This window comes from Scophthalmus maximus, chromosome 21 (genome assembly GCF_022379125.1).
Source record: "Scophthalmus maximus strain ysfricsl-2021 chromosome 21, ASM2237912v1, whole genome shotgun sequence".
NCBI lineage: Eukaryota > Metazoa > Chordata > Actinopteri > Pleuronectiformes > Scophthalmidae > Scophthalmus > Scophthalmus maximus.
In genome coordinates, this window is record NC_061535.1 from 2,013,899 (window position 1) to 2,039,397 (window position 25,499).

At 39.8% G+C, this 25,499-nt stretch overlaps 2 protein-coding genes across 6 annotated transcripts; one reads left to right on the top strand and one right to left on the bottom strand.

Annotated features, from left to right (window-relative positions):
• The first annotated feature begins 6,567 nt into the window (after positions 1 to 6,567).
• On the top strand, positions 6,568 to 19,377 carry LOC118291235 (xin actin-binding repeat-containing protein 1). Of its 5 annotated transcripts, XM_035619315.2 has the most exons (10): positions 6,925 to 7,056; positions 7,427 to 7,603; positions 7,729 to 7,816; positions 7,919 to 8,308; positions 8,559 to 8,637; positions 10,384 to 10,529; positions 10,842 to 10,889; positions 16,466 to 16,596; positions 18,612 to 18,795; positions 18,936 to 19,377. In XM_035619315.2, exons 2-9 carry the CDS (start codon positions 7,476 to 7,478, stop codon positions 18,778 to 18,780), a joined length of 1,179 nt encoding a protein of 392 aa, XP_035475208.2. In that variant the 5' UTR covers positions 6,925 to 7,056; positions 7,427 to 7,475; the 3' UTR covers positions 18,781 to 18,795; positions 18,936 to 19,377. The 5 variants fall into 5 exon arrangements, with proteins under 5 accessions (XP_035475203.2, XP_035475208.2, XP_035475209.2 ...); XM_035619316.2 differs by lacking the exon at positions 10,842 to 10,889; XM_035619310.2 differs by lacking the exons at positions 16,466 to 16,596; positions 18,612 to 18,795; positions 18,936 to 19,377 and adding an exon at positions 11,275 to 16,378 and having other exon boundaries at positions 6,568 to 7,056.
• A 596-nt stretch (positions 19,378 to 19,973) lies between these two features.
• Positions 19,974 to 24,522, bottom strand: slc22a13b (solute carrier family 22 member 13b). Its single transcript, XM_035619318.2, has 10 exons — positions 23,664 to 24,522; positions 22,967 to 23,070; positions 22,700 to 22,854; positions 22,152 to 22,323; positions 21,932 to 22,052; positions 21,754 to 21,848; positions 21,452 to 21,666; positions 21,160 to 21,268; positions 20,483 to 20,677; positions 19,974 to 20,378 (listed from the first exon to the last, which is right to left on the bottom strand). The coding sequence occupies exons 1-10, from the start codon at positions 24,036 to 24,038 to the stop codon at positions 20,318 to 20,320; spliced, it is 1,602 nt and encodes a 533-aa protein (XP_035475211.1). The 5' UTR covers positions 24,039 to 24,522; the 3' UTR covers positions 19,974 to 20,317.
• Between the last annotated feature and the right edge of the window lie 977 nt (positions 24,523 to 25,499).

Consider the following 25,499-nt stretch of genomic DNA (forward strand, 5'->3'; position numbering starts at 1 on the left):
TAGAATCAAAATGTAGTGGTGCAAACTACCAATAATACAAATAAAAAAAAACTAATTTTTAAGACATAATTTCAGTAACAAATATTTATTTCAAATGTTGTTTTATAGTTCCAGTTTTACTTACCACATGTAACGTTGGCTGGGACGACTGGTACCGGAGCTCACGTTACCGCAGTCAGTACCGACCCGGTGCAGCCTCGGGGCCGCGGCTAGCCGGCTCGCACTTAGCCTAGCTTATCAGCTTAGCTCCTTAGCGTCAGCTAACCGGGAAGCTTGGATGTAGGTGTGCGTGTTTCAGCGACCGGTCTGCATTTGGCGCACCTCTATGTCCATATTTGGATTAGCCGGGTAAAGGAGGAGTCAGGCCCTGCCAAGATGGCGGCGGCTGAGCCGCTGCGGAACCGCCCACTTTGGGCTTCAAAACCGGCCTGCAGAAACCAATGGGTGACGTCACGGATGCTACGTCCATGTTTATATACAGCCTATGGGCCCGACGCACTGCTCTCACACACACACACACACACACACACACACACACAAACACACACACACAAACACACTTGCAAAAGAAAAATGCAGGGCACAAGGACAGAGAATACACACATACACACACACACACACACACACACACACACACACACATGTTCTCCCTTGGAAAGAGGGAGGGACGACTTTTCCGACAAATCATAGCCATGTGTTGGGAGAAGCTGTCAGTGTGTTCCTGAACTTTTCCCTTTTTCTCGTACTGGAAAGAAAACAGTTTCCTGATGACACATAGATTCCCACTTAGAGCCTTCCATCGCGCACTGAGGACAAATGAACTGAAAAATAGTTTGGTCGAACCCAGCTTTAGTCTTCTGTCCTGTTCCCCTCACTGTTCTCCATGACATCGTGCTGCACGGATGAAGTGCTACACCTAATTAGAAAAGGAGCCCAACAATCGAGTTTCTCTGACAACAGAACAGAAACACGTTTCGCTTGTATTACTTCTCTGTGAAAATAGGAATATTACCAGGGGTTGTTTTGATTCCTGCTGATGATTGCTTGTGATTTGCTTGATCTAAGGATTTACGCTTTTTGTATGCGGCCTCGTCACCCTCGATAAGGATGAATTAAAAGTACAATCTCAATGCAAAACCTGCTGTAAGCTCAGCGAACATGCACTAAATCAGCACCGAGTCTTCTCTCGACATGAAGTGAATCTTTCAAGTCGGCTTCTTCTCGCTTGCAGCTTTGATTTGCGACTCAGCTAAAGGATAAATTTATACACCTTCATCTCGCTCCTTTCATTCTTCCTCCTGTTGTTCCTCTTCCTCCTCCACACGTTTCTCTGGTCAGAGAAGAACGGCGAACTAGCCAGTGGCAATCAGGAGCAGAGGGATTCGCAGAGATGGACTGAGAAGCTGAAGCAAACTGTATCCTCGAATCTGGATTCAATAAATTATTGAAAAAAGGTCTCTTCGTAATTACACTAATAGTACTAATATAGGTGGATCTAAAGCAATAATAGCAGCAATATTGCTGAGCAAAAACCAGAAAATATAATTTTGTTTTTGTGGAATGTCTGAGCTGGTTCTCCTGTCTCAGAGGAGATAGAGAGGGTTGATCACTTACCAGAGGGTTGGCGGTTCGATTCCCTGCTCAGCATACCGTAGTGTCCTTGGACACTTGACCCTAAATATGAATGACACAGAATTTTTTTTTTATAAATAAATAAGACTTGTGCTTTAAAATGCTTTTTAGTGGTCAATAACACTAAATACAGTCCATTCACCATTGTATGCTGGTTCACACGTGAAAAAGTTCTTGCCATAATTGGACATTTAATAGTCTTGGCCTGATTGTGGCGCGATGTGCCTTTATATACAGGTCTGACACACTGGTCCTGCTCTCTGGTCACTTCTTCAGGCCTTGCTTTATGCCTCTGCAGTGGTTTTGATGGTTCGGCAAAACTGTAATGAAGCCAACGAATTCGCAAATCGCGTCAAGGGCTGAGTTTCACGTTCAGTTCGGTCAAAACCCAAAGTTTGCAACTTTGCTGTCGGGTATTGAAACTACCACTCACTATGTCTCGTGAAACCCTCACGTGACTCTTAAAAACACGTGAATATTTGTTCACGAACCAATTGTACAAACCTGCCAATCTATTAAAAGGTTGGCAGCACTGCAGACTTGCAGAGAAGTGATATGTCATCGGGGAAAATAAGTCTTGGAGTGTTGCGTTTCTTCTTTCCCATCCAATCATCATCATCCATAGTTCTTTAATTTGGCAATACACTTCCAGAGCCTTCATCTGTTCTCTGTGCGCTTTCTCTTTCAGACGCATATACGCCGATCAATTTCTCTTGCGTCAAACACATCATGCAGAACAAATGAAGGCACAAGAATGCACAATGACATGGAGCTGCCATGTTCACTAATAACTGATCATGTGTAGTACATGATGCCCAGGATGGTACGAAGTGTGATCATCTACAGCACTGTGGCTCACCAGAAATATTGGTGTTGATATTTGAAATATAAAAACATGTCAATAAGTTCTTGTTGATACAGAAGACGTGTTTGTACTGTCGGCTCCAGAGGCCTAATATCAATAGTGAAGAAGACAATGTAAACGACAATATAAAAATTAAATAAATATGTTTTTCCAGCATTCACGAAAGACAAGTCTGAAGTTTTCTCCCAAGGCTCTGAATGAACAGGAACTATATAACCTCAATGACATGTAGTTGTAGCAGTGTAACTTAGTAGCGACAGCATGAATCACACACACACACACACACACACACACTCTGCTGAGTCACACACACACTCTGCCTGGCCATGTGTTACAAGACATGCATCATATCCACCGGCGGTGCAGGCACATGACTGCCGGTCATGTGAGGTACACGATGTGTATGTTTGTCACTAACATCCAACCTTTGCCACGAGCTCTGCAAAGCAACCCGCAGACCGGTTTGGCTCCTGTGATGCAGAGAGGGAAAAAAGGAATGCGACTGCAGCACGGGGTTAAGTGAGGTGACATAGTTTTAAGGCCTTACGATAACAGAGTAGTTCTCTGAAACACGATGAGCAAACTGATTTCACCGCCGCCGATAGAATATGCATGTGCATCACTGGCTCTACATTATCTTCCCTCGACTATCTGGTCTCTGTGCTCACTGCTGTACGTTCTGGGTTACTTCAGTGCACTAAAATAACCTCGTTTGGCCTTGAATAGCCCCACGGTAACATTCCCACAAAAACCACATGCGGGTTCAACGATACAGAGCGCTGCGTTTTAATGGTCTTTACCGCCCTCTACTGGACGCCCTAATAATGTCACGCAGGAACAACATGAAAGGCCAATACCCTCTCACAGTTGATTTGTCCATTCAAAAAAAAAAGAAGTCGCTTCACACATTGAAACACAGGGAGATGGACCGAAGTGAATCTGTGCCTTCCTCTGTGCAGTGCTTTGTCAGTCGTGGAGCATATCGCTCGCAGGTATTGGAGTCTCCTTGCAGCCAGCCACAGATCCTCCCTGTTAACAGCTGGCTGGTGTAAAGCGCGTGTGTTTAAAAAGGCAGACAAGGCTAGTAAACTTCCCCTAATAACACTGCACAGTTCACATTCAAAGGCGGCGCATTGCATATTCCCTTTTATCTCTCCAGTGCCTCTGAGACGGAGACAGGAGTGGGTTTTGAAGGGGAGGGATGAGGGTTATAGTCAAAAGGAGGGGCAGCGGTGGGGGAGACAGGCTGAATCTCTCTGGGGGGGTTTTGCCCCAGGGGTGTATGCTGCTGCTGCTGCTGTTGCTCTTTCTTTGTCTGAAGACTGATTAACAGTAAGCGTGACTAAAGAGACTGAACATGAATTGTGTGCACTGACAAAAGCGGCCATTGTATCAAAACCTCTGCTGCATTTTCACAAGTGTGTGAGGTACAGGGGAACCCAGATAACAGGCACTACAAGAAACACAAATAACACAATGTCAAAATACTCTAGTGCAAGAAAAGTCCAGAGTTCAATTCGTTCCACACGTTATATGAATATGAATACGTCTGTAGTAGAATGAACTGAGGCAGCAAGAGAAAAAAAATTGTCATTTGAAGGAAAGCTCCTTCAAATGTTGCAACTCCTTGGTATGATGTTTTTAATTAGATTTCCCATCTCTCCTTGGTATGATGTTTTTAATTAGATTCCCATCTCATGTCTGAAAAAAAACCCTTAAATGACTAATGACTGGCAACTTGAAATCAAAAAAAAGTAATTATATTTTACAGAATAGACAACCACAACGGTGATGGTCCCAATTATGTGTGTTTCCACTGCCCCCAAGTGGCCAAAAAGCTAAATGAATGCAGCTTTAAGTGAAGTACTTTCGTAAAAGGGATTAAGTTGCTATAAGCAGATTGATTTAATTTTAGAACAACTTACTATAAAATGTCCGCTTTCAAATTTTTCTAGTAATAGTAGTAGTAGTGTCAATGCAAGGAACCTTTCCAGGCCCATATGGTTTTAACGTAATGAATATTAATTCTCCATAATGTGGCATTATCCTCAAAATAGGCTTTCATTTGAAATAAGAAAAGCTACTAAGCACTAATATGCATTGTGATTATACCATGCAGTACATTACCAGTACAAGGTAATGTAATAATTACCTAATTTCTTAATAATTAAGTACATCACATGTATTGTGGTATGTTCTAAATGCCACAACCAGCCACGTGTATTTGCAAAAAATTTAAGCTGCATTTTACAGTTTATGTTACAAAAAACGCTGAATTCTGAATTCTTCATATACATTTTTACAGTCACATTAATAAACCATTTTGTTGCAGTGTGTGTGTGTCAGGGGAAGTCTGGTTGTTTTCAGGGTTGTCAGCAAGATCATGCGAGAGCAGATCTTCCTCCTGTTCTTACCTCTTGACCCCTCCGGGATCAGTGGGTCATGGAATTCCTGGGTGGAGACGAACTTCTACAGCATTTGTTCCTCGCTGGCTAAATTAAGAACTAACCACCTTTAAAAGGGCAATAAAAATAAATTGTTTCATTCCAATGAATTTATTTAGGTTATTTTGATACTGAGACAGGCTTAGAATGGCACCACCGAGGCCCAACAGTCTCCTTAAATATAATCAGGCTCACAAAATTGCACACAACTTCCAGTAAGTTTTTGCGTAATCCTGCTGACAATGAAGCAAACCAACAAACCAACCACACAAGCGAGCAAACAAACAAACAGACAATAAGCCATAATCTCCTCTGCGGAAGTTAAAAAAAACATTTCTGCCATCAAGCAGTTCTAAACATTTCTGGACAAGTTTACCATATTTACTCTTTGCTTCAGAAATAATTTATTGTTTATTCATTAGACTTATTGGATTTTTAACTCATACGCTTGCATTGGTTAACTGTAAGAATACAGAAATGATTCAAATAACTAAAAAGCTCAGATTGGTTTAGCTCCACTATACATTGCTCATGTCCTGAATCCACAGTCTGATGCAGGTCACATAGGTCACTTAGGTCTCACGTCTTGTCTCCCATTCGCTCCTTAAAACCAAAGGGTACCAGGCTTTCTCTGTTGCTGCCCCAAATCTCTGGAATTGTCTCCCATCCCCCATTAGGTCTTACCCAAATATTTATAATTTTCAATCAAATTTAAAGTTCAACCTTTATTCAGTCTTGCTTTTAATTCAGGCCAGTTTGTCTCATGATTCTGTCAATGTCCTCCAATAATTAATGCAATTGTTTTTTTGCTTGTCCTTAGTGTCTCTCCCTGCATTCCATACTTGTATTGCTCAATTATTTGCTGTGATTGTCACTTTGGTCAACTCCTGCTGTTTTTCAATGTGTTACATGAATACACAATTGTGCTACACGAATACACTTGGCAAAAACGTCACAGAAGTGAAGACTGGATTGTCCATGGGGCCTCTTTAGGAACGCAGAGTTGTACTTAAGTTTTAAGATTTGCAACATTTATAATATGAACCTGTTGTTGTTCCTATTATTTGCTTAAAATAATCCACGGGCACACATTTGTCCATGTTATTTTGTTTTCAACAAACCCAATGTTTTGACAGTTACTTTGTAAGTGATAGTTAAGAATTTTGGAAATCTACAATCATTACAGCCTCTTGCATAATGCATCTATTCTACATATTCAACTTTATTTGTGAATAGATAATCTTATAAAAGCTTTATCTGCATGTCACTTCTCAAGCATGGTCCACAGTGCATAGTCTTGTTACATGAGATCATTTACAAACATGTAGGGGATCATTTTTACTCTCAAGTACAATTCTTTTCAAAATAAAATCAAGCATTGTTTAGAAATGCTACAGATGAATTACAGCAAAGCACACTTTGAACATCTACACTGTAAAATGATTACGGACAGGCAGTGTTTTGTGCTCACGTGTTTCCGTACAGCATCGTAAATGCATAAATCTGTAGCCTCCCGTTAGTTATTCAGTAACCTCGCCCAAACCAAACGCTCTCGGAGCAACAGAACAGTGTGCTTTCATGAATCTTTCATTTTCAAGATGTCCTTTGTGTTGTTCTCTGTCCACGTCCCAACTCTTTGCGGCTGTAATGACCCAACTTACCCTCAGGATCAGTGAAGTTAATCTAATCTTTTTCCTAATGCACTGTTTGTTGCTGCTCAAAGATCAAGTAATTAAATCTGAGCTTTGGAGGTTTAACCTGACATCAAACACTGGGGCATCTCCCTGAAACTTAAGGGACTCAAAGAGCCAAAACACACCATAGGCAACAAACAATGCTTGACATAAAAGTTAAATCGGTGGATTGGTGGATAAATGTTTTATGAATTGACAACATTAGCATCAATATTTCCCATGAAAGCAGCAGATACAGTCTGTGCTTTCAGAGCAGCGTATTGGAGAATTCACATCCTGTTGTATGCTACTCTCGACATTTTGACAGGTCACTTTACACGGTCTGTGGCAATGAGGAAGAAAAAGGACTTTGCTCAAACCGTGTGCAGGTCTTGTGATCCGTCGGGCTGGCATCTGATAGACACCGACTGACATCTGTGAGGTGAGGATTCCATTCAAAACCTTCTTCTTTTTAATCGCTTACCCAAAATATGAATTATTTATAGATTTAGAGGTTAACACACTCTTTTGCTTTGCTGGTAAATTGTATGTGTATGTCTTCCAAATCATTATACATTGCTATATATCTCATTAATTCCAGGCTCTGCATGATTGATGGTATAACCTACCATTTCCATGAGTTAATGGGGAAATATTTTGCTTCAGTACATAAAACGCTCACTATTGGCAATGGTGAGAGTAAATTCATTGCTGGGCTTAAAGAGTCAACAGAATATGGCACCCAGAGCCTGCTGATCTAATGTATCACAGGAACGGAGATAATGTCATTGATTGTCCGTCATGTTTACTAGGCGATATAGTTTACTTTACCATCTGTGAGCCGCTGCTGCGTGACTTGTCATGGAATGGAAGAGCAACCTGAGGCGCACCCAGTCACTGAGGAGCGTCCCCCTGGCATGTGACAAGCCGAACGGGACAGCGGCAGGACTGCGGGACAAGAAAGTATCTGTGTCCCAACTAGTCTCTCGGTGAAAGAAACATCATCTGTCTCACTCTTATCTAATCTGTAACCACATCGAACCACACCCTCAACATAACCTTCTACACTCAGATTGTTAGCAGACTATTGACGTGGCTTTTGTGTGAATACCAGGTATCAAACTACAGTGGAAGTGAGTGTATCAACTCAAGCAAAGTCGGTAAATAATGGTGAAGCTAAGCCAAAGCAAGTGTTAAAAGAGGTAAGCTCCTTCTTTAGCTGTTTACACATTTCACAAACAAAGCGTAGGAAAAAAAATCAATGCAGCCGCTTGCAAACATGTATGTGTATATGTGATTGACAGATAACACCATCTCTGCTGGAGGGTGAAGAGACTCCTCTGGCATCTCTGACGAGGAGAAATGACGAGAGGGAACAGGAACGGTCCCAAGCCACACCCGGTTTAACACGCAGCAGGTCGATGGGGAGCCTTCAAAACAGTGCCGGCTCCATAGGGGCCCTGAAGGCTCGGTTTGAGTCAAAGGCCTCCGCTCAAAACGAGCTGAGGAGCGGTTTCAGGGCTGCCAATTTCACGTCACCTCACAAGGCAGAAGATATTATGCCCGTGATGAATGGCATAATATCTTCTGTTCCCCTGAAGAGGTCTTCGGGGGAGCAGAAACCAAAAATTCCTGCAGATGCACCAGTTAGTGACGCTAACACTGACGCAAAAGAGGATCGTGCGACTCGCAAGGTAGATCCAATTACTAGCCTAAAGGTGCAACTTTGGGCCAAGTTTGAAGAATTTTCTATTTCTATCACTGATCAGACTAGAACTTTGACATCAGAAAACATCGGTCATTTACTGTATTCTTGAAACCATCATGTCTTTCTATCAAATCCATTATGTAACTTCCAAAGTTAGGATCAAGAATGCATGTTGTCATATGGAAAGATACACATCTGCTTAGTACCAATGGACAATTTGTTATTTCTCTGTCAAGGTTGTGGATCAGACCCGAAAAGTGAGGAGAAAAACAATAGGGGGCGTTGATTTTGAAGGAATTACAGCCTTTCAAGCTGGTGAGTACAATTTTACTAACTTTAATAACATCCTAGATGGAAAAAAAAAACATCATCACGGTGTGGGAACTGTAACTAGCATCATGCCCTTCGGGCCGTGATAAGGCAAAAAAAAATATTCAGAAATACGTCCGATGACAACAAACCTCTCAGATGAAAAGGATATTAGACTGACGTAGTAACACAAATACAAGAGAATAAAAATGTTCCATGTCTTTAATTTCCTTTAAATAAATATAGAATTCGGTGCTAATTATAGAAAATTGAAGCCATTTTCAACAAAAAACACAAACAAGTTCTCTTGTAAACATTCCCTGGAAAGCTGCGTGTCTCTTAGACCTGTGACTCGGGTCAGAGCTGTGGACGGTGTGAACGAAGGGGAGGGGTTGAAATGGAGATGAATCTCATCCGCACAGTGACTTTGCAAAAAGCCGTGAGTGACTCGAGCTGCTGTGGACCTAGCAGGCCACTCCAGAGCAGGACGGAAATAGCCGGCATGCTACAAGTCGGGAATAAGTGCAGGAGGGTGAAAGGGTCAGCTGTCACTGGGGTAGGAATGAGACAGGGGAGAGGGAGCGACTGAGAGCGGCAGAGGCTGCGTCACCAGACAAACCCACAGCAGCAACATCAGTTAGACCAATATGCATTCCCACACACTTTAAGGAAATGAGAAGACAGACAGGACAAGGGGGATTGAAGGCAGTTGACTTTCTGTGAGTACATGTTTGTATTTTCACTGAATGCTGCAACCTTAGAATAATGTCTGTCAGCTGACGAACCCTAACCCTTGCCCGTTTTATCTGCATGTCATACGGCTTGTTCAGGGTCTTAAACCTCGGTTCTTGGTGTTGCCGTGTTTTCCTAGATTGGCGATTTTAAGAGGTGATATGTGTTTACTCTAGCTTTTCTAGGCTTTGTCAACAGAAGCCACAGTGATTTGTTTGTCCTTTAAACGCTCAGTGTGTGTCAGTGGAGTCAGGTATCTGTCCCGCTCCACCACAAGTGGTACATTTATAACTCAACCACATGGCAGCTGTTAAACATCAGCGAAGAAAGAGCGACTACTTGTGACACAAAATGAATTATTAACAAACACACTGTCTGGGGATATGGATGTGGGCATAGAAATCAGCTGCTTCACGTTAAAAAGGTTAAAATTCTCTCAGTCATATGATGTCTTGACAGTCTCCAAAAGTTATCAGTGTTTTACTTTGACACAAGGCAGCTGTCTATTTGACCACTTATGTCATCTAGTAAACAAAGCAACAGCTTTTCTTTTTTTTTTACTTCACTCTGAATCCCATTCAACAAATTTAATGACATCTTCTTATCACCATGTACTAAAGACATGATTAATTTTGTAGATATCCTTATTCTTCTCTCTTATATGGTTGAGAATGTTTATGATTAATGGTAATTATATAAGGTATACAGCATGCATATTCTGTTCCTTGATTTAGATCTGGAACTATTTATTGCGGTGCACCTCAAATACAGGAAATGTGAGGGATGTTTAAGATTGGGTGTGATATGATGTAAGTTGTAATGTGCAACTTCTCAGTGTCCCATATTGTGGATTTGGACATTTAATGTGTAGTTATACAGACAAAACTGCCCGTTTGCTCCTGCTTTACCCACAGCCCTGCGTTAAGTTTACAGTTAAGGCTAGAATAAGAAAAAAAAACTGTCTTACGATAACATTGTCAATTTTACACATTGAAACTGCTGTGTCTCATATCTTTGCAGATGAAAAGAGGAGGACAGTTGCTGACTTCAGAGACAGCTCCTTCAATCAAACCAAGGAGACACTGTGTGTCTCGGTCAAAGTGTTGTCTGCCCTGTACCTGTCAAAGGTGGCACCTCAGGAACCAACACACAGCCCTTCAAAACAGGTAAACACTTGTCTGTTCATTATGTGCGCTCTTCTTTTCTTTCAGAGCAAAGTATACATTGTTAATATTCTTGGTGTTGCCTAAAAATCATTTTATGTCTTAAAAACTTTTTTTAAATGGGCAGATTTGCTCTACCTACATGCTTTTACTCAAGATAGAGAAGCTAAATGTTTTACAGCATGAGAGAAGAAGGGAACTACATATTTATTTAAAGGTTACATTTTATACAGTATACTGATCTGGCCCAAATTCTTTAAGATGACATTGATTATTTAGGTTAACTGGACCTGAAATAATATTTTTTTCCTGTAGGGCCAAGATCAGTCATCTGAATCCAGGAAAATAGTTAAAATAACCAAGGTAAGGTATATTTTTGCATGAGGGCACACAATGCATTTGCATTTTCACAATAACGCAAAACCTCTTTTACATTAAATAGCTCAAGAACAGGAAATTTGATTGCATTCCTTGAGAGAGACAGGGGAGAAACAGTTATTGGATGCCATTCACTCAACATATTTTAATCTAATTTACCATTGCATTTGCGGTTGCATTTGGTGGTTGCTTTGGAGTTCAGCTAACACACTGACACCTGGAGTATGGAAAGCAAATCAACTGGCATGACTTGGAAGGTATTATTTGGCTCTTGTTGCATGTGTGCACTCTTGGGGGCATGCTTTTCATTGGATAGCTCATGTATGTTACAAAGGAATCAATTATGAGTATATTACTCTGCTCTCCTAAGATGGACTTCCAACAAAGGAAAGATGACCTCCCTTCACCTCCATTAGCCAAACATCTGACAGAACCAGAAGACATTTCTGGGGAACATTCCCAAAAATCAATGCCGGCCCAACTTTCCAAAGAAAAGTTATACCAGCAGCGGCAAAAATGTGAGCTGAAAAGACTCCTGAAGCACACTCACCCAGAGCTGAAGATGTTGGATGAAGTTGTGGATGATGAGCTTGCTGAGGTTTTGAACTCAGAGATTGGGGTGACAGCTGGTGAAACCGGATATGAAGGAGAGGTCTTCTCACGACGCTTGATATTTGAGAACTGTGCCTTGAGTAGCAAACTATCTCCTTACACCCCCAAGATCCACATGGCAGATGAAAAAGTGGATGAGGGCGATGTCAATAAAACACCAGCTGTGTTTGAGGAGCTGGAGGAGAGGGCACGTAGTGAAAGTGTGAAAGGGATTGTGCAGGATTACAAAACGCTTGGTTCTACTCCAGAGCATAACAGAGAGTTTGAGGAGGAGATGATAAGAATAGATGTTCAGGCTTCCAGGAGAATATTTGAGAGTCAGTCTGTGAAAACATCCAGGCCAAATCCAGATAATAAGTTCCAAGGGAAAGTTTCTATTTTGGAGGATGACAGAGGGCCAGTCCAAAAACAAAAACATGAGTTTGAAATGTGTAACAAAGAGAATGTACACAGTGAAAACAAAAGCAATGTATGCACCAACCGTCTTGATTTGATAGATCAGCCCCATAAACAAGAGCCTTGTGTTCATACTGTTGGTGTAAGCACTTACCTTAAGTTTTCTGGTAATGAAGAAGTTTATTCTGATAAAGTGGTCTTTGACAATGACCCTACTAGTCTTTCAGGTGCAATGGGATTTGAGGAAATTATCAAAACAAGTTCAGCTCTTTTGGAAAACAACCCATTTATCTCAACAAACATAAGCAGAGAAAATTCCTATGCCCATGCATCAAATTCCCAAATCCATGGTGCAGCTCAGGACTTTCTGATATCTAATGTTAAGAACAGAGCCTACCTGTTCGAATCAATGCCATTCGACCAAATTAGGCACCAGAACAAGGATGAAATTGAGACATTGGTGGAGAACATCAAGGAAACATTGAATATCCTTTATCGTGTTAATGCCATACATTCAGATGGATTAATCATTGAGGTTAATGAGACAATGATAGCAAAAAAGGCTCAATTCACATTATCAGAGACTGGGCCTAAGATAAAATACGATGATGTGGCTGAAGGCGGCGCACAAAATTTCATTGTCCAGTTGCTACCACGGGCAAACCTAAAGCCTCAGATCACATACTTAAAGGAAGATAGGAAAGAAAGGATGGAGGCCACAGTGTTGAATGTACCGGTGTACCAACATCAGTTCACTAGCAACCAAGACACAGAGCTTAAAACTGCCAATGTAGTTCAGCTTGTTGAAGATATTCTCAATCAAGATAACTCTCTGAGGAAAGGAGTGATCATTCAGCAGGAAGCCAACAAATGTGCTGAAGTCGTTGTTTACTCCCTCTACAATTATTTTGATGAGGAAGATGTAAAAAGTTACAGTGCTCCACAACGGCATGCTGCAGAGGACGGCGAACCAGAAAAAGAGGAAATTCATATCAGTAGAACAGAAAATCAAGGACTTAGAAGAGGCATCGTTGAATCAACCATAAACTGCCTTCTAGAAACTTCTCAAGACCAAGCCTGCACTGGATCAATCAGGCCCAATGTCACAGTAAAAGGGAACGTGAAACTGTTTAAGAGCTGTATTGAAAAGGGGGATCTGGAATATTTGAAAACTCTTCAGGCTGATCCAACAGTGCAGGAAAAAGAACTACCTCTGAACCGGACTGTGGCTGAACTAAGCACAGAGCTTCATGGCGAACAGAGAGGAGATCAGGCAGAGGATTCAGAGTGGGTCCCAGTGGATGTCAAAAGACTGAAAGGCATGTTCTCTGTAGATCAAAGACAAAACCAAGGAAAGCAAAATATCAATAAGAATCGTGCTCCAACTACTACCATTTCTCCTGCATTTACAGGACAACATGTGCCACTTGGAAAGAGCCAGTCGTCTACAGAATGCAATGTTGACGTATTTAACTGTGAACAAAGAAAAGATAATGTTTTGGAGTGTGGTGGCCTAGCACAAGAAGAAGTTTGTACTTTCACAGGTGCACCACAGGGGTCTTATCTACATCTTGAGACACGGGATGATGATAGTGTCCACCAAGCTCAATTAATTGAGGTGGTAGATGACAATGACGAAATCACAGACCTCCAAGCTGCAATCCATAGCCTTCAGCAGGCCACAATTGAGGCCAAATCTTTGTATCACTCATCACAAAACAAACAGAAACGTATTGTTCAAGAATCTTCCAAACCAGCCGTGGTCTCAGTTACAGCAGGTGATGTCAAAGACTCAGGAACAGAAGCTGAATTACATCAAGAAAATGAGGACCAACAAACAGACGTGGGCACTGAATCAAGGTGGAATGAAGTTCTATCAGCCTCCCACTTCACTTCAGTCCACAAAACAGACCGCCAACACACAAATGTGGAGATGTGCCATGAAGATAGTAACTCTAAAGAAGTGCAAACTACTGAGTCCAGCAGCAAGAATGGCCAAAAAGGCACAGATGTGGTCCAGAAACACTTAGAAACTTTTGTTGATAGTTCAGAAACACACGAAGAAGAACATGAAGTTGTTTTTCCGGGTAAAGTTCAAGAAGCCTTGGATTCCTTGGAGAGAGCCAACATTAATATCACAAGGGGAGATTTCAAAGCAGCTATGATATATAAAAACTCTTCCAAACCTCACAAAGACAGATTGCAAAATGTGGAAAAGGCAACTGTCCAGAAACCCATTATTGGGGAGATTTTACCTGTGACTGAGTACAGATCAACTCAAGTTCAATTGAGACAAGATGTCTCCAAGGAACAGGTGACTACAGTGAATGCAGAGCTCCAAAGCAAATCCAAGAATAAAACAGCTACAAGTGCTGTCTCAGTGAAAAAAACTAAAAGGCCTGTTGGTTCAAAACCAGCCATCCCACCCAAACCAGAGCACCTGAAAGTGAAACAAAGAGATAATAAATCGAGCGACACAAGAAATACTGAGTTAACCCAAAGAAATACTATAAGACCTGAAATGCAAGCGCAAGAAGAAACTGTAGCTCAACCACAGCCAACATTGGTTTCATGTAAGAATGAACATGTGAAACACCTATCCAAAATAAATGGTTCAGACGCAGGTCCAAATTCTATAAATCATGAAGTTGAAACTATTCAAATGTCTCAGAAAATTCAAATAAGACATCAATACCAATGCTCATTCGATAACATTAACAAGAATACTTTCAGCCCACCAGAAGAGATAAGAGCCGCAGAAGAAGTGAAATCCCCCGAGGAAAGAAACCCAGTCAAAGAGAGTACGAATGAAACAGATGAAAGTCCTGTCAATTTTAATTTAGCATGCCAAAAATTTGGAGGCAAAAAGGCATTTTCAGTGAAGAATGCCCCTGTGAAGCCAAAAAGAGTAAAAATTGCCCAGTCTGACACCAAAAACCTAAAAGATACATCTGTAGATAATAATTCAAAACCACAAAAAGCTATAGCGGATCCATCTTACACTGTCACAAAGAACAGTGGACAAACTGCTGACAGTAAAGACAAGCATGAGAGAGAAATAAATCAAGAAGGCAAAGTTGAGATGAGGGAAAAGAGAGGACGCAGTGAGACAGAGAATGAGCGCCGACAGCGGTTGTCAGTTCACATGGATGAGATCATGAGAGGAAACATTACAGCAGCCTTGGAAATTTTTGACAACTTGCGAAAGCAGGAGGAACTGCAGAGTATTCTCAGTCGAGTTGAAGAAATTGAACAGGACACAAGTGAGGTTGATGTGGGGTCTCTGAGGAGAGTATATGAGAATGTCCCTGGCTGGGTTGTCAGCTCCGACAAAAAGAAACAAGAAATGGTTCAAGTGGAACACAGAGAGGAGAAGTCACTTTTGAAGGACGACCTGCAAAACAAGTCCTCAATGGCACATATATTTGGAGATCTTGAGAGAGCCAGTGAGGAAATCATGAATTTAAAAGAGCAGACCTTAGCCAGACTAATAGACATAGAGGAGACCATAAAGAAAGCTCTTTATTCTGTCTCCACACTAAAATCTGACACAGATATTGCTGGTTTATCATGCCTGTTCAAGGAGTCCTTAGGGACAATGCTAGGATCCCCAACTTCTGGAATTAGCAAAATTAGCATTGGGTCAAGCAGAACTAAATCACCGCAAGCACAGGAGAGGCCTACCACAAACACAGCTCTCCTAGTTGAGCAAGGTGCAAGCAAAGAAGTAGCCTCTGCAAAACAACGGCCGAGTCCCCCATCTTCCCCTGCCTTCATCTCCATACAGTCAGTTAGAAAAATAGACAAAACAAGTGTGGTCCCACCCGAGACCACAATCTGCGCGAAATGTCAGCAGAGCCCAAAGACAGAAGGGAAATTCTGCACAACAAAGACCCTGATATGCAACAGCCCTGCTCAAAACAGAAAGGGAAGTCAAAAACAGCCCACTTACAGCCCACTTAACCCAAAGCAAGAGCTCAGTGTACTCGAGGTGCAGACTGACCATGAGGGGAATAGTATCATAGGAACCAAAACAGTCTCGGAGAACTATGAGCAGAGTGAAACATTTGGTAAACGGTTCTACTCATCCAAAACGTCCACTGTCGTCACTACACAGCCAGAAACCATGACATTATCCACAGGTCAGGCAGTGGTCAGTCCGACGACATATCAGGTCACAACATACCCAGAAGTTCGTCTACCAATCAATCACAAGGCTTAATCACTTCCAGCTATTGTGCAGGTAGTCTCTGTGTAGCTAAGTTTGGGCAATGTTTCTCACATTTGTTATGACAAAGTTGTCATGTAAATAACTTTCATTAGCTAAGATATTAATTATGTTGGAAACATTCAGCTTGTTTATTAATTTATGAGAGGTTGCCATTGTGTTTTATGGTGTTTGAGGATTCATTTTTAGCTTGTATTTTTTGACCTACATTTGAAATTAAACTCCCATTTTGATTTGATTTCATGTCTTGATGATATTAATTCTCATTGTTGTCATAACATTTTCTTTTGTTGAATCAAACTAAAAATCTACCTTTTATCATCAGTTTCAACCAACGTGTCGAGAGATGTGCTCTGGCTGTCTGAAGCCGGTTTATCCGATGGAGAAAATAACTGCAGACAAATACATTTTTCACAAAACCTGCTTCGTTTGTAAACAGTGCAAGAAAAAGTTGAGGTGAGATATCACAATATTCTAACGGAAAATCTCCTGAAAAATCAATGATTTATCAATATTTAACTTTTTCTTAGCTCTAATTCTAAGCTGACCCACCTTCATATGCATCAACTGTGAATTTTTCTTAGAAAAGAACAAGTATTCCATATTTCATGCTAAAAACTTTTATGCATTATCATGGTTACATAATATAATATATGGCAAATCAATAAAAAACAAATAAAGTAAATTTTACCTTCACCCTTTAACATTAAAAGAAATGTAAGAGTCTTTCAACATTTCCTGACTGAAAAATAACATAACACATCTCCTTGTTCTGTTTTTATGATATATACGTTACTGTACAATCAATGGATTGTATATAAAAGAGTCACAACACTAATAATATTATTTAAATTTAAGTTATTGTTGTTCAAAATGAGCATTAACAGTGTTTGAACTACAATTTTTGTTTGGCTTCTGTGCAAGGATGGTCAAGTGTTTCTCTTGATGTATACAACTGGCAGATCTGTATATGTATCGAGTACTATATTTCAAGTTTTCAAGCATTTGATTTTGCTCATCAATCAGGCCACATGAGTGCAGGTTTGCTGTAGTTAAACAGGACATTCTGCTTCTTCTTAGTTGCAATAAAGACCTGAGAAGACACGTTCCACTTTTTTTCCACATTGCTAAAAATGGGAACAATACACCAAGCCTTAGCAAAGCTAGGAGCTAACGTCCACTTAATTCCACTCTTTCCTTAAGTTATAGACACACTTGATTCATAGAGAATGTCTACTGTTGTAAAATTTAATGCAGCCCTATTTATTAACACAATTCTTAGAAACATTATTTTATATTTGGGCCAATAGCTAGTATAGAATTAATGTAATAGCTAGAATAGAATTAATGTTTTTCAAATCCATTCAAAATGTTTCAATAGAATAATTGATTGGTGGTTATATGTGACAGAAGCCATGTTTTGAATAGAGAATTTAAGAGATAGAAATAGCAGTCTAACATTACGACTTTTACAAGAGATATTTTCACTTGTCAAACACAGATGTAAGTAATAACATTGACTGTTGCACTGCATTGCATCAAATGCTGGAACAGAAGGTTAAAGGTGCAAAATGAAAGTATGTGCTTTCACTACTATATTGTGAGTTCTAACCCAGCAATGGAAAGCAACCAAAAAATTTACTCTTTTTCTGTTTCTATTTAAAATCACTTCTTCTCTTCTGCCCTCTGTGCTGCACTACTTGTTTATCTGTTTCCTCTTGAGGTACACAGTGGTATTACAAGACAGGAGGGGATGGGACTACAGTAGCTGGTTAGAATGCTAACGTCAGTAGGTACTGTATCTCAAAGACTAAATACACAAGGGAAGATTGAACGGAGGTGAGACACATTAGGAAGAGGTGCAGGAGACACAGGAAATGTGTGAACAGACAAGAGACAGGGAAACAGGAAGTGCAGAGTTACTAGGAACATTACATCAAAATAAAAGAGGAAACAACAAACACAAGATGAAACAAACAGGCGATTACAAACGTAACTTAACTGAAATCTAGACACAAGGAAAGTTACTACAAAATGAAACAGCAACCAAGAACAAGGGATCAAGAAACTGATATAACAGATACACAAGGAATAGTAAATCAAGGGAATAATTCCACAAGAACTAAAGAGTTCAAGAGTCTGTAGGGCCGAGTCATGACAGAATTCTTTACATGCTGTTGACAATTTTTGTTATTTTGGGAATTTAACATGTTGCACCTTTAATCTCATTAGTTCCACCTGTGTGTTTAGTATTATGACAAGATTGAAAAGGCTTTGCAAACCCTTGTCAAGATGTTTTCAGATTTGAAGGACTACATAAAGAATGAAAAATGAAATCTACATAATAATTCAACAAAGCTGTAAACACTAGTAATATGCTATCTAGATTCTAATAAGATACACTTTACCTCTAACTAAATGTGATTACTAATAATTTTGTTCTGAACCTTACATATTGTGTTTATTTGTAGCATGTACAATTACACACCTTTACACGGGGAATTCTACTGCATATTTCACTACCAACAACTGTTCAGAAGAAAAGGGAATTATGACGAGGGCTTTGGACATGCTCAACACAAGAACCAGTGGCTACAGAGGAATACTCCAGATGTGGTGCATGATGAATCTGAAGCATAAACATACAGTGCAAATGTGAGTACCAGCAGGCAAAACAAATCTAACCCCTATTAATTATTATTATTATTATAATGAATATGAACATTGTCATATTCATGATTGATCATTATAGAGGCTTTTCTGGGATATAAATTGCATTCCTTTTCTGCCCACAGCTGATAAAATGGTAACTGTGACAACACAAAAAAATCTTCTTGAAGATGTGTTTGAGGCCCCATGTGATGCTGTGTGTGTGTGTGTGTGTGTGTGTGTGTGTGTGTTTGTGTTCATCTGTGTGATGTTGATGATTAACATTGTGTTGACACATATCCCACAATTTACTTGCTACATGGTTAATCATTTTAAGAAACTGTGCAGTGTAAGTATGACGGATGCTTACACATGTGATTGTCTTACAAATTAAAATAATTTTAACTACAGGTACTGTAGTACGATGAACATTATTGTGAGATATAACAGCTCTCATTGTTGGTACAAATAGCTAATCCTCAAGTGATAGACGGGAACTCACATTCATTAAACAGAGTAAATTGTGAGTGTAAACAAATATTAAGTAAACTGTTTTTTTGTGACAATAAAAAATCTTTCCACACGGTTCAACACGAGTTTTGTGTTCAAGTAAAGTGACTATACAATGGCATCAGTGTAATCCTGTAAAAAAAAAAATGTAGTTGACCTGTATGATTGTTCGGCCCGGACTGAAAGGCCTCCTGGCCCTCCCTCTGGTTTTCTGAAGTAGGCAGTATTGTTACATATAACTGTGTGATTTATATTTGTAATTGTATCATATTGTAGCATTTTTGCTTGTAAAACAAAATGATTAATTATTTTTTTCTCTATTAGTGATCCAGCTAAGTTTGTTGGATACTTTTTGTCATTATGATTCCTCTATTCACTTTTTCTATAATCTGTGCTGAAAGGCTTCAACAGTTCACTTGACCGCACCTGCAGTTTAAGTATTCATAATGTAGCTTGTGATTCATCTTAGTAATTCATATAACACAGGACATTACAAGAGTTTTACGGGAAAAGTTCTCATACTGTATGAAATAGAGAACAAAAATAACTTTTATGAAGAATCTTCAAGGTGTTTTTTGAGATTATGACACTTGAAATGCATGAGTGTATATGTGATACACATATATAAAATTCAAGATGTATCTTCTGTAATAGTGAAAAGAAATGACTGAAGCTAAAACATAATTTCTTTATCTATTAACAAAAAACAGAAAAAAGATTAACACAATTAACACGAGTACTTGCAAATATACTGCACAAAAATAAATGCTACATAAATACTAACTCCAGTTATCAGTCTATAACTTCAGCAATACTTAAACTGAGTTTCAAGGGAAAGTTAAAACAAAAGTTAAACAAATAGAAACATAGAAATATAATATGTAAATGTGATTCTCGAAAGGTTTTGTATTCTGTTTAACTGCGTACTAATGCATTACTTTTACCATCATATCAGTTGAGAGGAAGCACACTACTTCTGCTGATATGAAAGACTGTAAAAACATTTTGCCAAAATAAATTACATTTTTGTGCTCGGTCCTGATACAGATACATTCTCAGCAGCCCCATTCTCAGGTTCTCTGAAATTAAAAAATAGGAAGATTAGTACAAACATGTGCTTTGATTTTCTTCTCAGAAAAGAAGCACTCTTATGTGAATGTTGTGAAATGGTTCATCGACTTACCTGAGTTCAGTGTGGTCCTGGAGTTCAACATTGCAGGTTTCAGGCAGTAGTAAACAGAAACCTCCTGCAGCAATGGGGATGATGCCATATATCAACATGGGGATGGTGTAATGGTAGACGTCCAGGAGTCTGACCAGGGGAGCGAGGATGCCCGCCACACGAGCACACATGGAGTTCAGACCTAAACCATTCTGCCTACAGCACAAGTATAGATAATGGGTCTCATCAGCAAACCTCAAGTACAAAAGTGGAGAGGCAGTCCTCCAACTCATGCGACGAACGTGTCGTTTTTGAAACAGCATATTACGACGTATGAGGTCGTTTTAAAGATCACAGACCTGTAGCGGTAATTATGTACACGGCCAGTCGAGGTCAGCGCCTGACCAGGTAAGTCCGTCAACATCCTTATACTTTGAAAAGGAATCGTGCTAATTCCTTGGCATATCACGCTCACCCTCACCCTTACATTTCATAGTTCATTAACCATGCGTTTAAAGCCCACGATGCTCTGAAGGGGGGAGGGTCTTTGTTGTGTACCGCCTGTCACCGGTAGAGGTGCTATTTTAGGAAATGGTCGGCATTGGTCGTTTTTGCCACATTCAAGTTCATCATATGAGTTGGAGGATTTGTTGGCTATATAATAACACATTGTAACTCTGGGAAATGACCTACCTTACCTTATAACGGTAGGGTATAGTTCCGCAGTATAAACATAGACGATGGAGAAAGAAGCAGTTGCGGAAAATTTTCCTAAAACAGCAATGACTGTAACCACTACAGGAAGATCTAAAGGAAAAATGGTAAATCAGACAAAAACACATTTTAGACTAATGTATGTGTTGTAAGAATACAAAACATGTTTTAGGTTTCAAGGGCAACAAGGTAAATCCCTGCTTGACATGAAATGTTTTCATAAAAGTAGCATTTGTCCGTTTAAAAGAAAACATCAGTCATCTTGTATCATCTCACCTTTTGGAATAGCAAGTATCCCGAGACAAGCAGAACCTCCCAAAACTAGCACCCCTACTTGACATATTCTCCTCCCAAAGTGCTGCATGAGTGGTAAAGAGCCCAGACGTGCAGGAATCTCCACTACACCAAAGATGAACTGCGTGAGGTAGATATCCAGACCAAAATTGCCAACATTCAGGCTCAGACCGTAGTACATCAGACTTGTTCCAAACCTATTACGTGGGAGACATGTCTTCAGTGCCACCGCAGAGATATTGGTGTAGAACAAAAAGCTGGCTGTGGTTGACATAAATTCTCACCAGACAAAGCTCATTACAAGAGCACGTTTCCTCAGATAAGATATCCTGAAGATGTCCAACATGGTTCCTCTATTTGATGCTCCCACAACCTCCAGCTAAACAATGTTGGTATATTTTCAAGTTAGTGTATATTAACTTCAGAGTTTTATTGTGCTTTATTGTTCTAGAGGCTGCTCACCCTATCTAATAAGTCTCCTGGCACCTTCCTCCCATTCACCTTAGCTGCCCTGCAGATTTCCTTTATTGCTTCCTTCTTCTTGCCCTGGGTGATGAGCCAGCGAGCTGACTCTGGAAGAATCCTAGATGAAATATGATCACAAACTAAAATATACACTTTTATTTTTTGTGACAATAATCTTAGAAAACTAGGACTGAATGTGGCATGTGATGCTGCTGACCAGTAAAAGATTCCCAGGACAAGGACCATAGGAGTGAAGAGGACCAGCTGCAGGATCCTCCAGTTACGGATCAAATAGGCAATACCAGACATCATCATCAGTCCAAGAGGGAAAGTAGAGTGGCAAATAATGGTGCAGAGAGCAAACTTAGAAGAATCACTCCATTCTCCACCTTTGGAGCAAAAGAACAGATAAGAAAGAAATCACATCCTTCCATTCATTATCAAAACCGCTTATCCATGAAGGGTCGCAGGGGGGGCCAACAGATTGCATGGAAACACAATAAAATACATATATGCTCTGCGCATTAAGACGCAGTTTGTCACAGCAAATACTGCTATTTGCACACCAGCAAAATGACACTCTCCCCATACATACTTAACTTTAAGTGTTCAGTTTCAGCAGCAGCAGATCAATCAGTGGATTAATGCCAAAAATGTTTGACTTTGGCACCAAACAGTAACAGTACCAGAAATTGTAGTCATGGACAGCAGTCATTTTGATGAAATATTGTGGCACTAAGTTTCAGTTGTGAACATTGCACTTACCTATGACAAATACATTAGTAAGAATGCCAGAAATTGAGATGCCACCTAAGAATTTGAGAACGATGTAAACATAGATGTTGGGTGAGAAGGCAGCAGCGACATCACACAGCAGTAGCTGAAGTAGTGAAAGGAGGACCACAAAGCGTCGACCAAACCTACGAAGAGAAGAGAACTGTTATACACTTATACTACTTATAAAACTTTACTTATAAAACTACTTATTAATCCTTTTCTAATACACAGTTGCATGAGAACAGTGGTCCACACCTGTCAGCCATCTGCCCCAACACCAACGCTCCAACCAGAAGGCCGGCCATGTAGATGGACTGTGATACCTCAATGAAACTGCTCCTGTCACAGACCAGGTCGAACTGTAAAGAGGAAGGAAAAAGAAAATAGTTAAAAGGTGAGTTAAAAACCTGGACCTTAACATTGGTGGTGACTCCGTCATCTCCTGCTATCTCAAGCTTCACAGTTTTTCAGCTTTGAAATCTTGTCAGCTGCTTCAGAGTTGGGCTGAGAAATTGGTTTTGTTCCTGTTTAGTGGGTATAAATCAAATTTTTATTTACCCTATCATAACAATTAGTTGTAAATATAGTTGGTGAGTTAAATTGTCTAGTGTTTTATGTTGAGATGTTTTTAATTGTGTTTCTTACAGTTACAGTTTTCAGTGTTTCTATAACATTTATTTTCTAGTTTGTACTTATAAATGTGAGGTGCCATCACTGAATGCTAATAATGTAATTGCAAATAAGCAAGTAAAAGACAAAGACAGAGAAATATAGATATGAAACACAACTATTATCTATAATATTTGTATTATTCAGTAATAAAATCAATTTTATTTCAGATATTAACTTTCCAACAAATACCATTTCATTCTTGAATTTATGGTACAAAAAGAAATGTTTGCCTATTTTTGCCCAGCACTACTGTTCTGGAGTGTAAACAAGTGTTTCTTACCTCTGTCACAATGCTGGAGGCACCTTTGGGTGCCACGTAATCTGATCCATTTATGCATCCTGTTGTTGTGTTAATTCCATATGCTTCAATAATTTCCAAATCCAAATCCACAGGTGTGAACATTTCACAGCTCTTATACTTTCCATCTGCGTTCACAGGGATGGTGAGATTTCTCTGTCTCTCATCTGTCAGGTTGGGTCCTTGGTTCAAGATCCAGTCAGTGTTACAGTGATGTGGGAAGTTCATGCCTGTAAACACCTGACCCATCACATCAAATGCAACAAAAATGCTGGGAATGCATAATACAGCAACTAAACGTTTCTGAAATGAACCAAACTCCCCAATCTCCTTCAGGATCTGCCCAAAGTTGCTCATGTTGGTATCTGTGTGTCCTCAGAGTGCAGCGTGGGACAGAGGAACATCTAGCTTAAAGCAACGTCCAACCACCAATAGTCAACGTGAGTCTCATCCTGCTAGTTAATGTTTGAACTAACAATCACAGGACTTTTATGATCTGCCGAGTTGCTAACAAACAGTATCAAAATGTGACATGTTAGGATCCTTCAGGCTGAAGTCCAGCTTTTGTACAGCTGTCCAGATCAGTGCCCTGGGCCCATCATCTTTGTGCTCAGCAAAAAAGTGTGAGCCCATGAGAGTGGAAGAGGTCAAAGTGTTGTTGGAAGTAGAGGACAGCACTTTGCGCAATCACATTACATGAACAGATGGATTTCTGTATACAAATAATGTTGAAGCTCTTATACGATATATTATGTCATTAAAAAGTGCTACTAATTTAATGATAATAATGTTTGATCCAATCAGATGACTATCTCAACGTTCCTCCCTCCATAACTGCAGAATAAAGGCCCAAAAAACGAGCTGAACTCACCTAACTTTTGAGTTATAAGGGTGAAGTTGTGAACATCAAATCAGAACGAACTACCTTTACTGGTTTGTAAGATCTGGTTGCCTGAGATGTTGTGACTGTTTTTTTCAATTTTGTCAATTTCAAATGTACACGTCGGGCATTTCACTAGCTGAAAGCCCTCTAGGAGTTGACCCCACCGAAGGCAGATTGAGAAAGGTTTGTGATATCTTCTAGTTCTGTGCACCAATCAGGATTGAACAACTTTTGAAAAGGATGAAAGGGTTGTAAAAAGAGAGCTCCAATCATGCTGAAAGATAGTGAGAATGATAAACTTGAAGGAATAATCCAGCAACAGAAAGCCCAGGACGAAGGTGAAGACCATACTGTAGAAAAAGTAAAACTAAAGTTTCTCTGGAATCTGTTCAGTATACCGTATGTAGGTGACTGGTTTTCATTGTATAATCGATTTTATAAATAGCATCAACCAGAACATCCATTATCTATACTGTTTATCTTTTTAAAGGTTGCCAAATTAAACCCTTAAACCTTAAGATAAGATAAGACTTTAATAAGCCCACAACGGGGACTTTCACTTGTTACATCAGCAGCAAGAGTCATCAGGCCTCCTGGAAGGGGTAGGTGATAAAATATAGCAAAAAAAATGTACAATAAAAGCAAAAAAAGAACTTTACAAAAGACTGCAAGTAATTGCTTTATGAAAAAGAAGTCTTAAAATATGCAGTGGCTTGGATTGGATAAAAATATGACTATTAGGGTAAATTGCTGTATGGATGTGAATTAAAAAAACAAGTAATAAATATGTATATATATGTATATACATACAGATATACATACATATGTTGTGCATCAGATATGTACATGTATACACATGCACAACCCTATGTATATATTGCACAGTATTGAGAAAAATTGCACAGGTGAGGTGGACATACACAGGTAGTGCAAGT

What these genes read in the sequence shown, in the direction of transcription:
- LOC118291235 (XM_035619310.2), top strand. Translation starts at nt 7,476, where the DNA reads ATGGAATGGAAGAGCAACCTGAGGCGCACCCAGTCACTGAGGAGCGTC. An exon ending in CAAAGCAAGTGTTAAAAGAG is followed by an intron (nt 7,817 to 7,918) that starts GTAAGCTCCTTC and finishes TGTGATTGACAG; the next exon opens with ATAACACCATCTCTGCTGGA. An exon ending in AATTACAGCCTTTCAAGCTG is followed by an intron (nt 8,638 to 10,383) that starts GTGAGTACAATT and finishes ATATCTTTGCAG; the next exon opens with ATGAAAAGAGGAGGACAGTT.
- slc22a13b (XM_035619318.2), bottom strand. Translation starts at nt 24,038, where the DNA reads ATGAGCAACTTTGGGCAGATCCTGAAGGAGATTGGGGAGTTTGGTTCA. An exon ending in TTGGGGCAGATGGCTGACAG is followed by an intron (nt 22,855 to 22,966) that starts GTGTGGACCACT and finishes TTCTCTTCGTAG; the next exon opens with GTTTGGTCGACGCTTTGTGG. An exon ending in GATACTTGCTATTCCAAAAG is followed by an intron (nt 21,269 to 21,451) that starts GTGAGATGATAC and finishes TTTTTCCTTTAG; the next exon opens with ATCTTCCTGTAGTGGTTACA.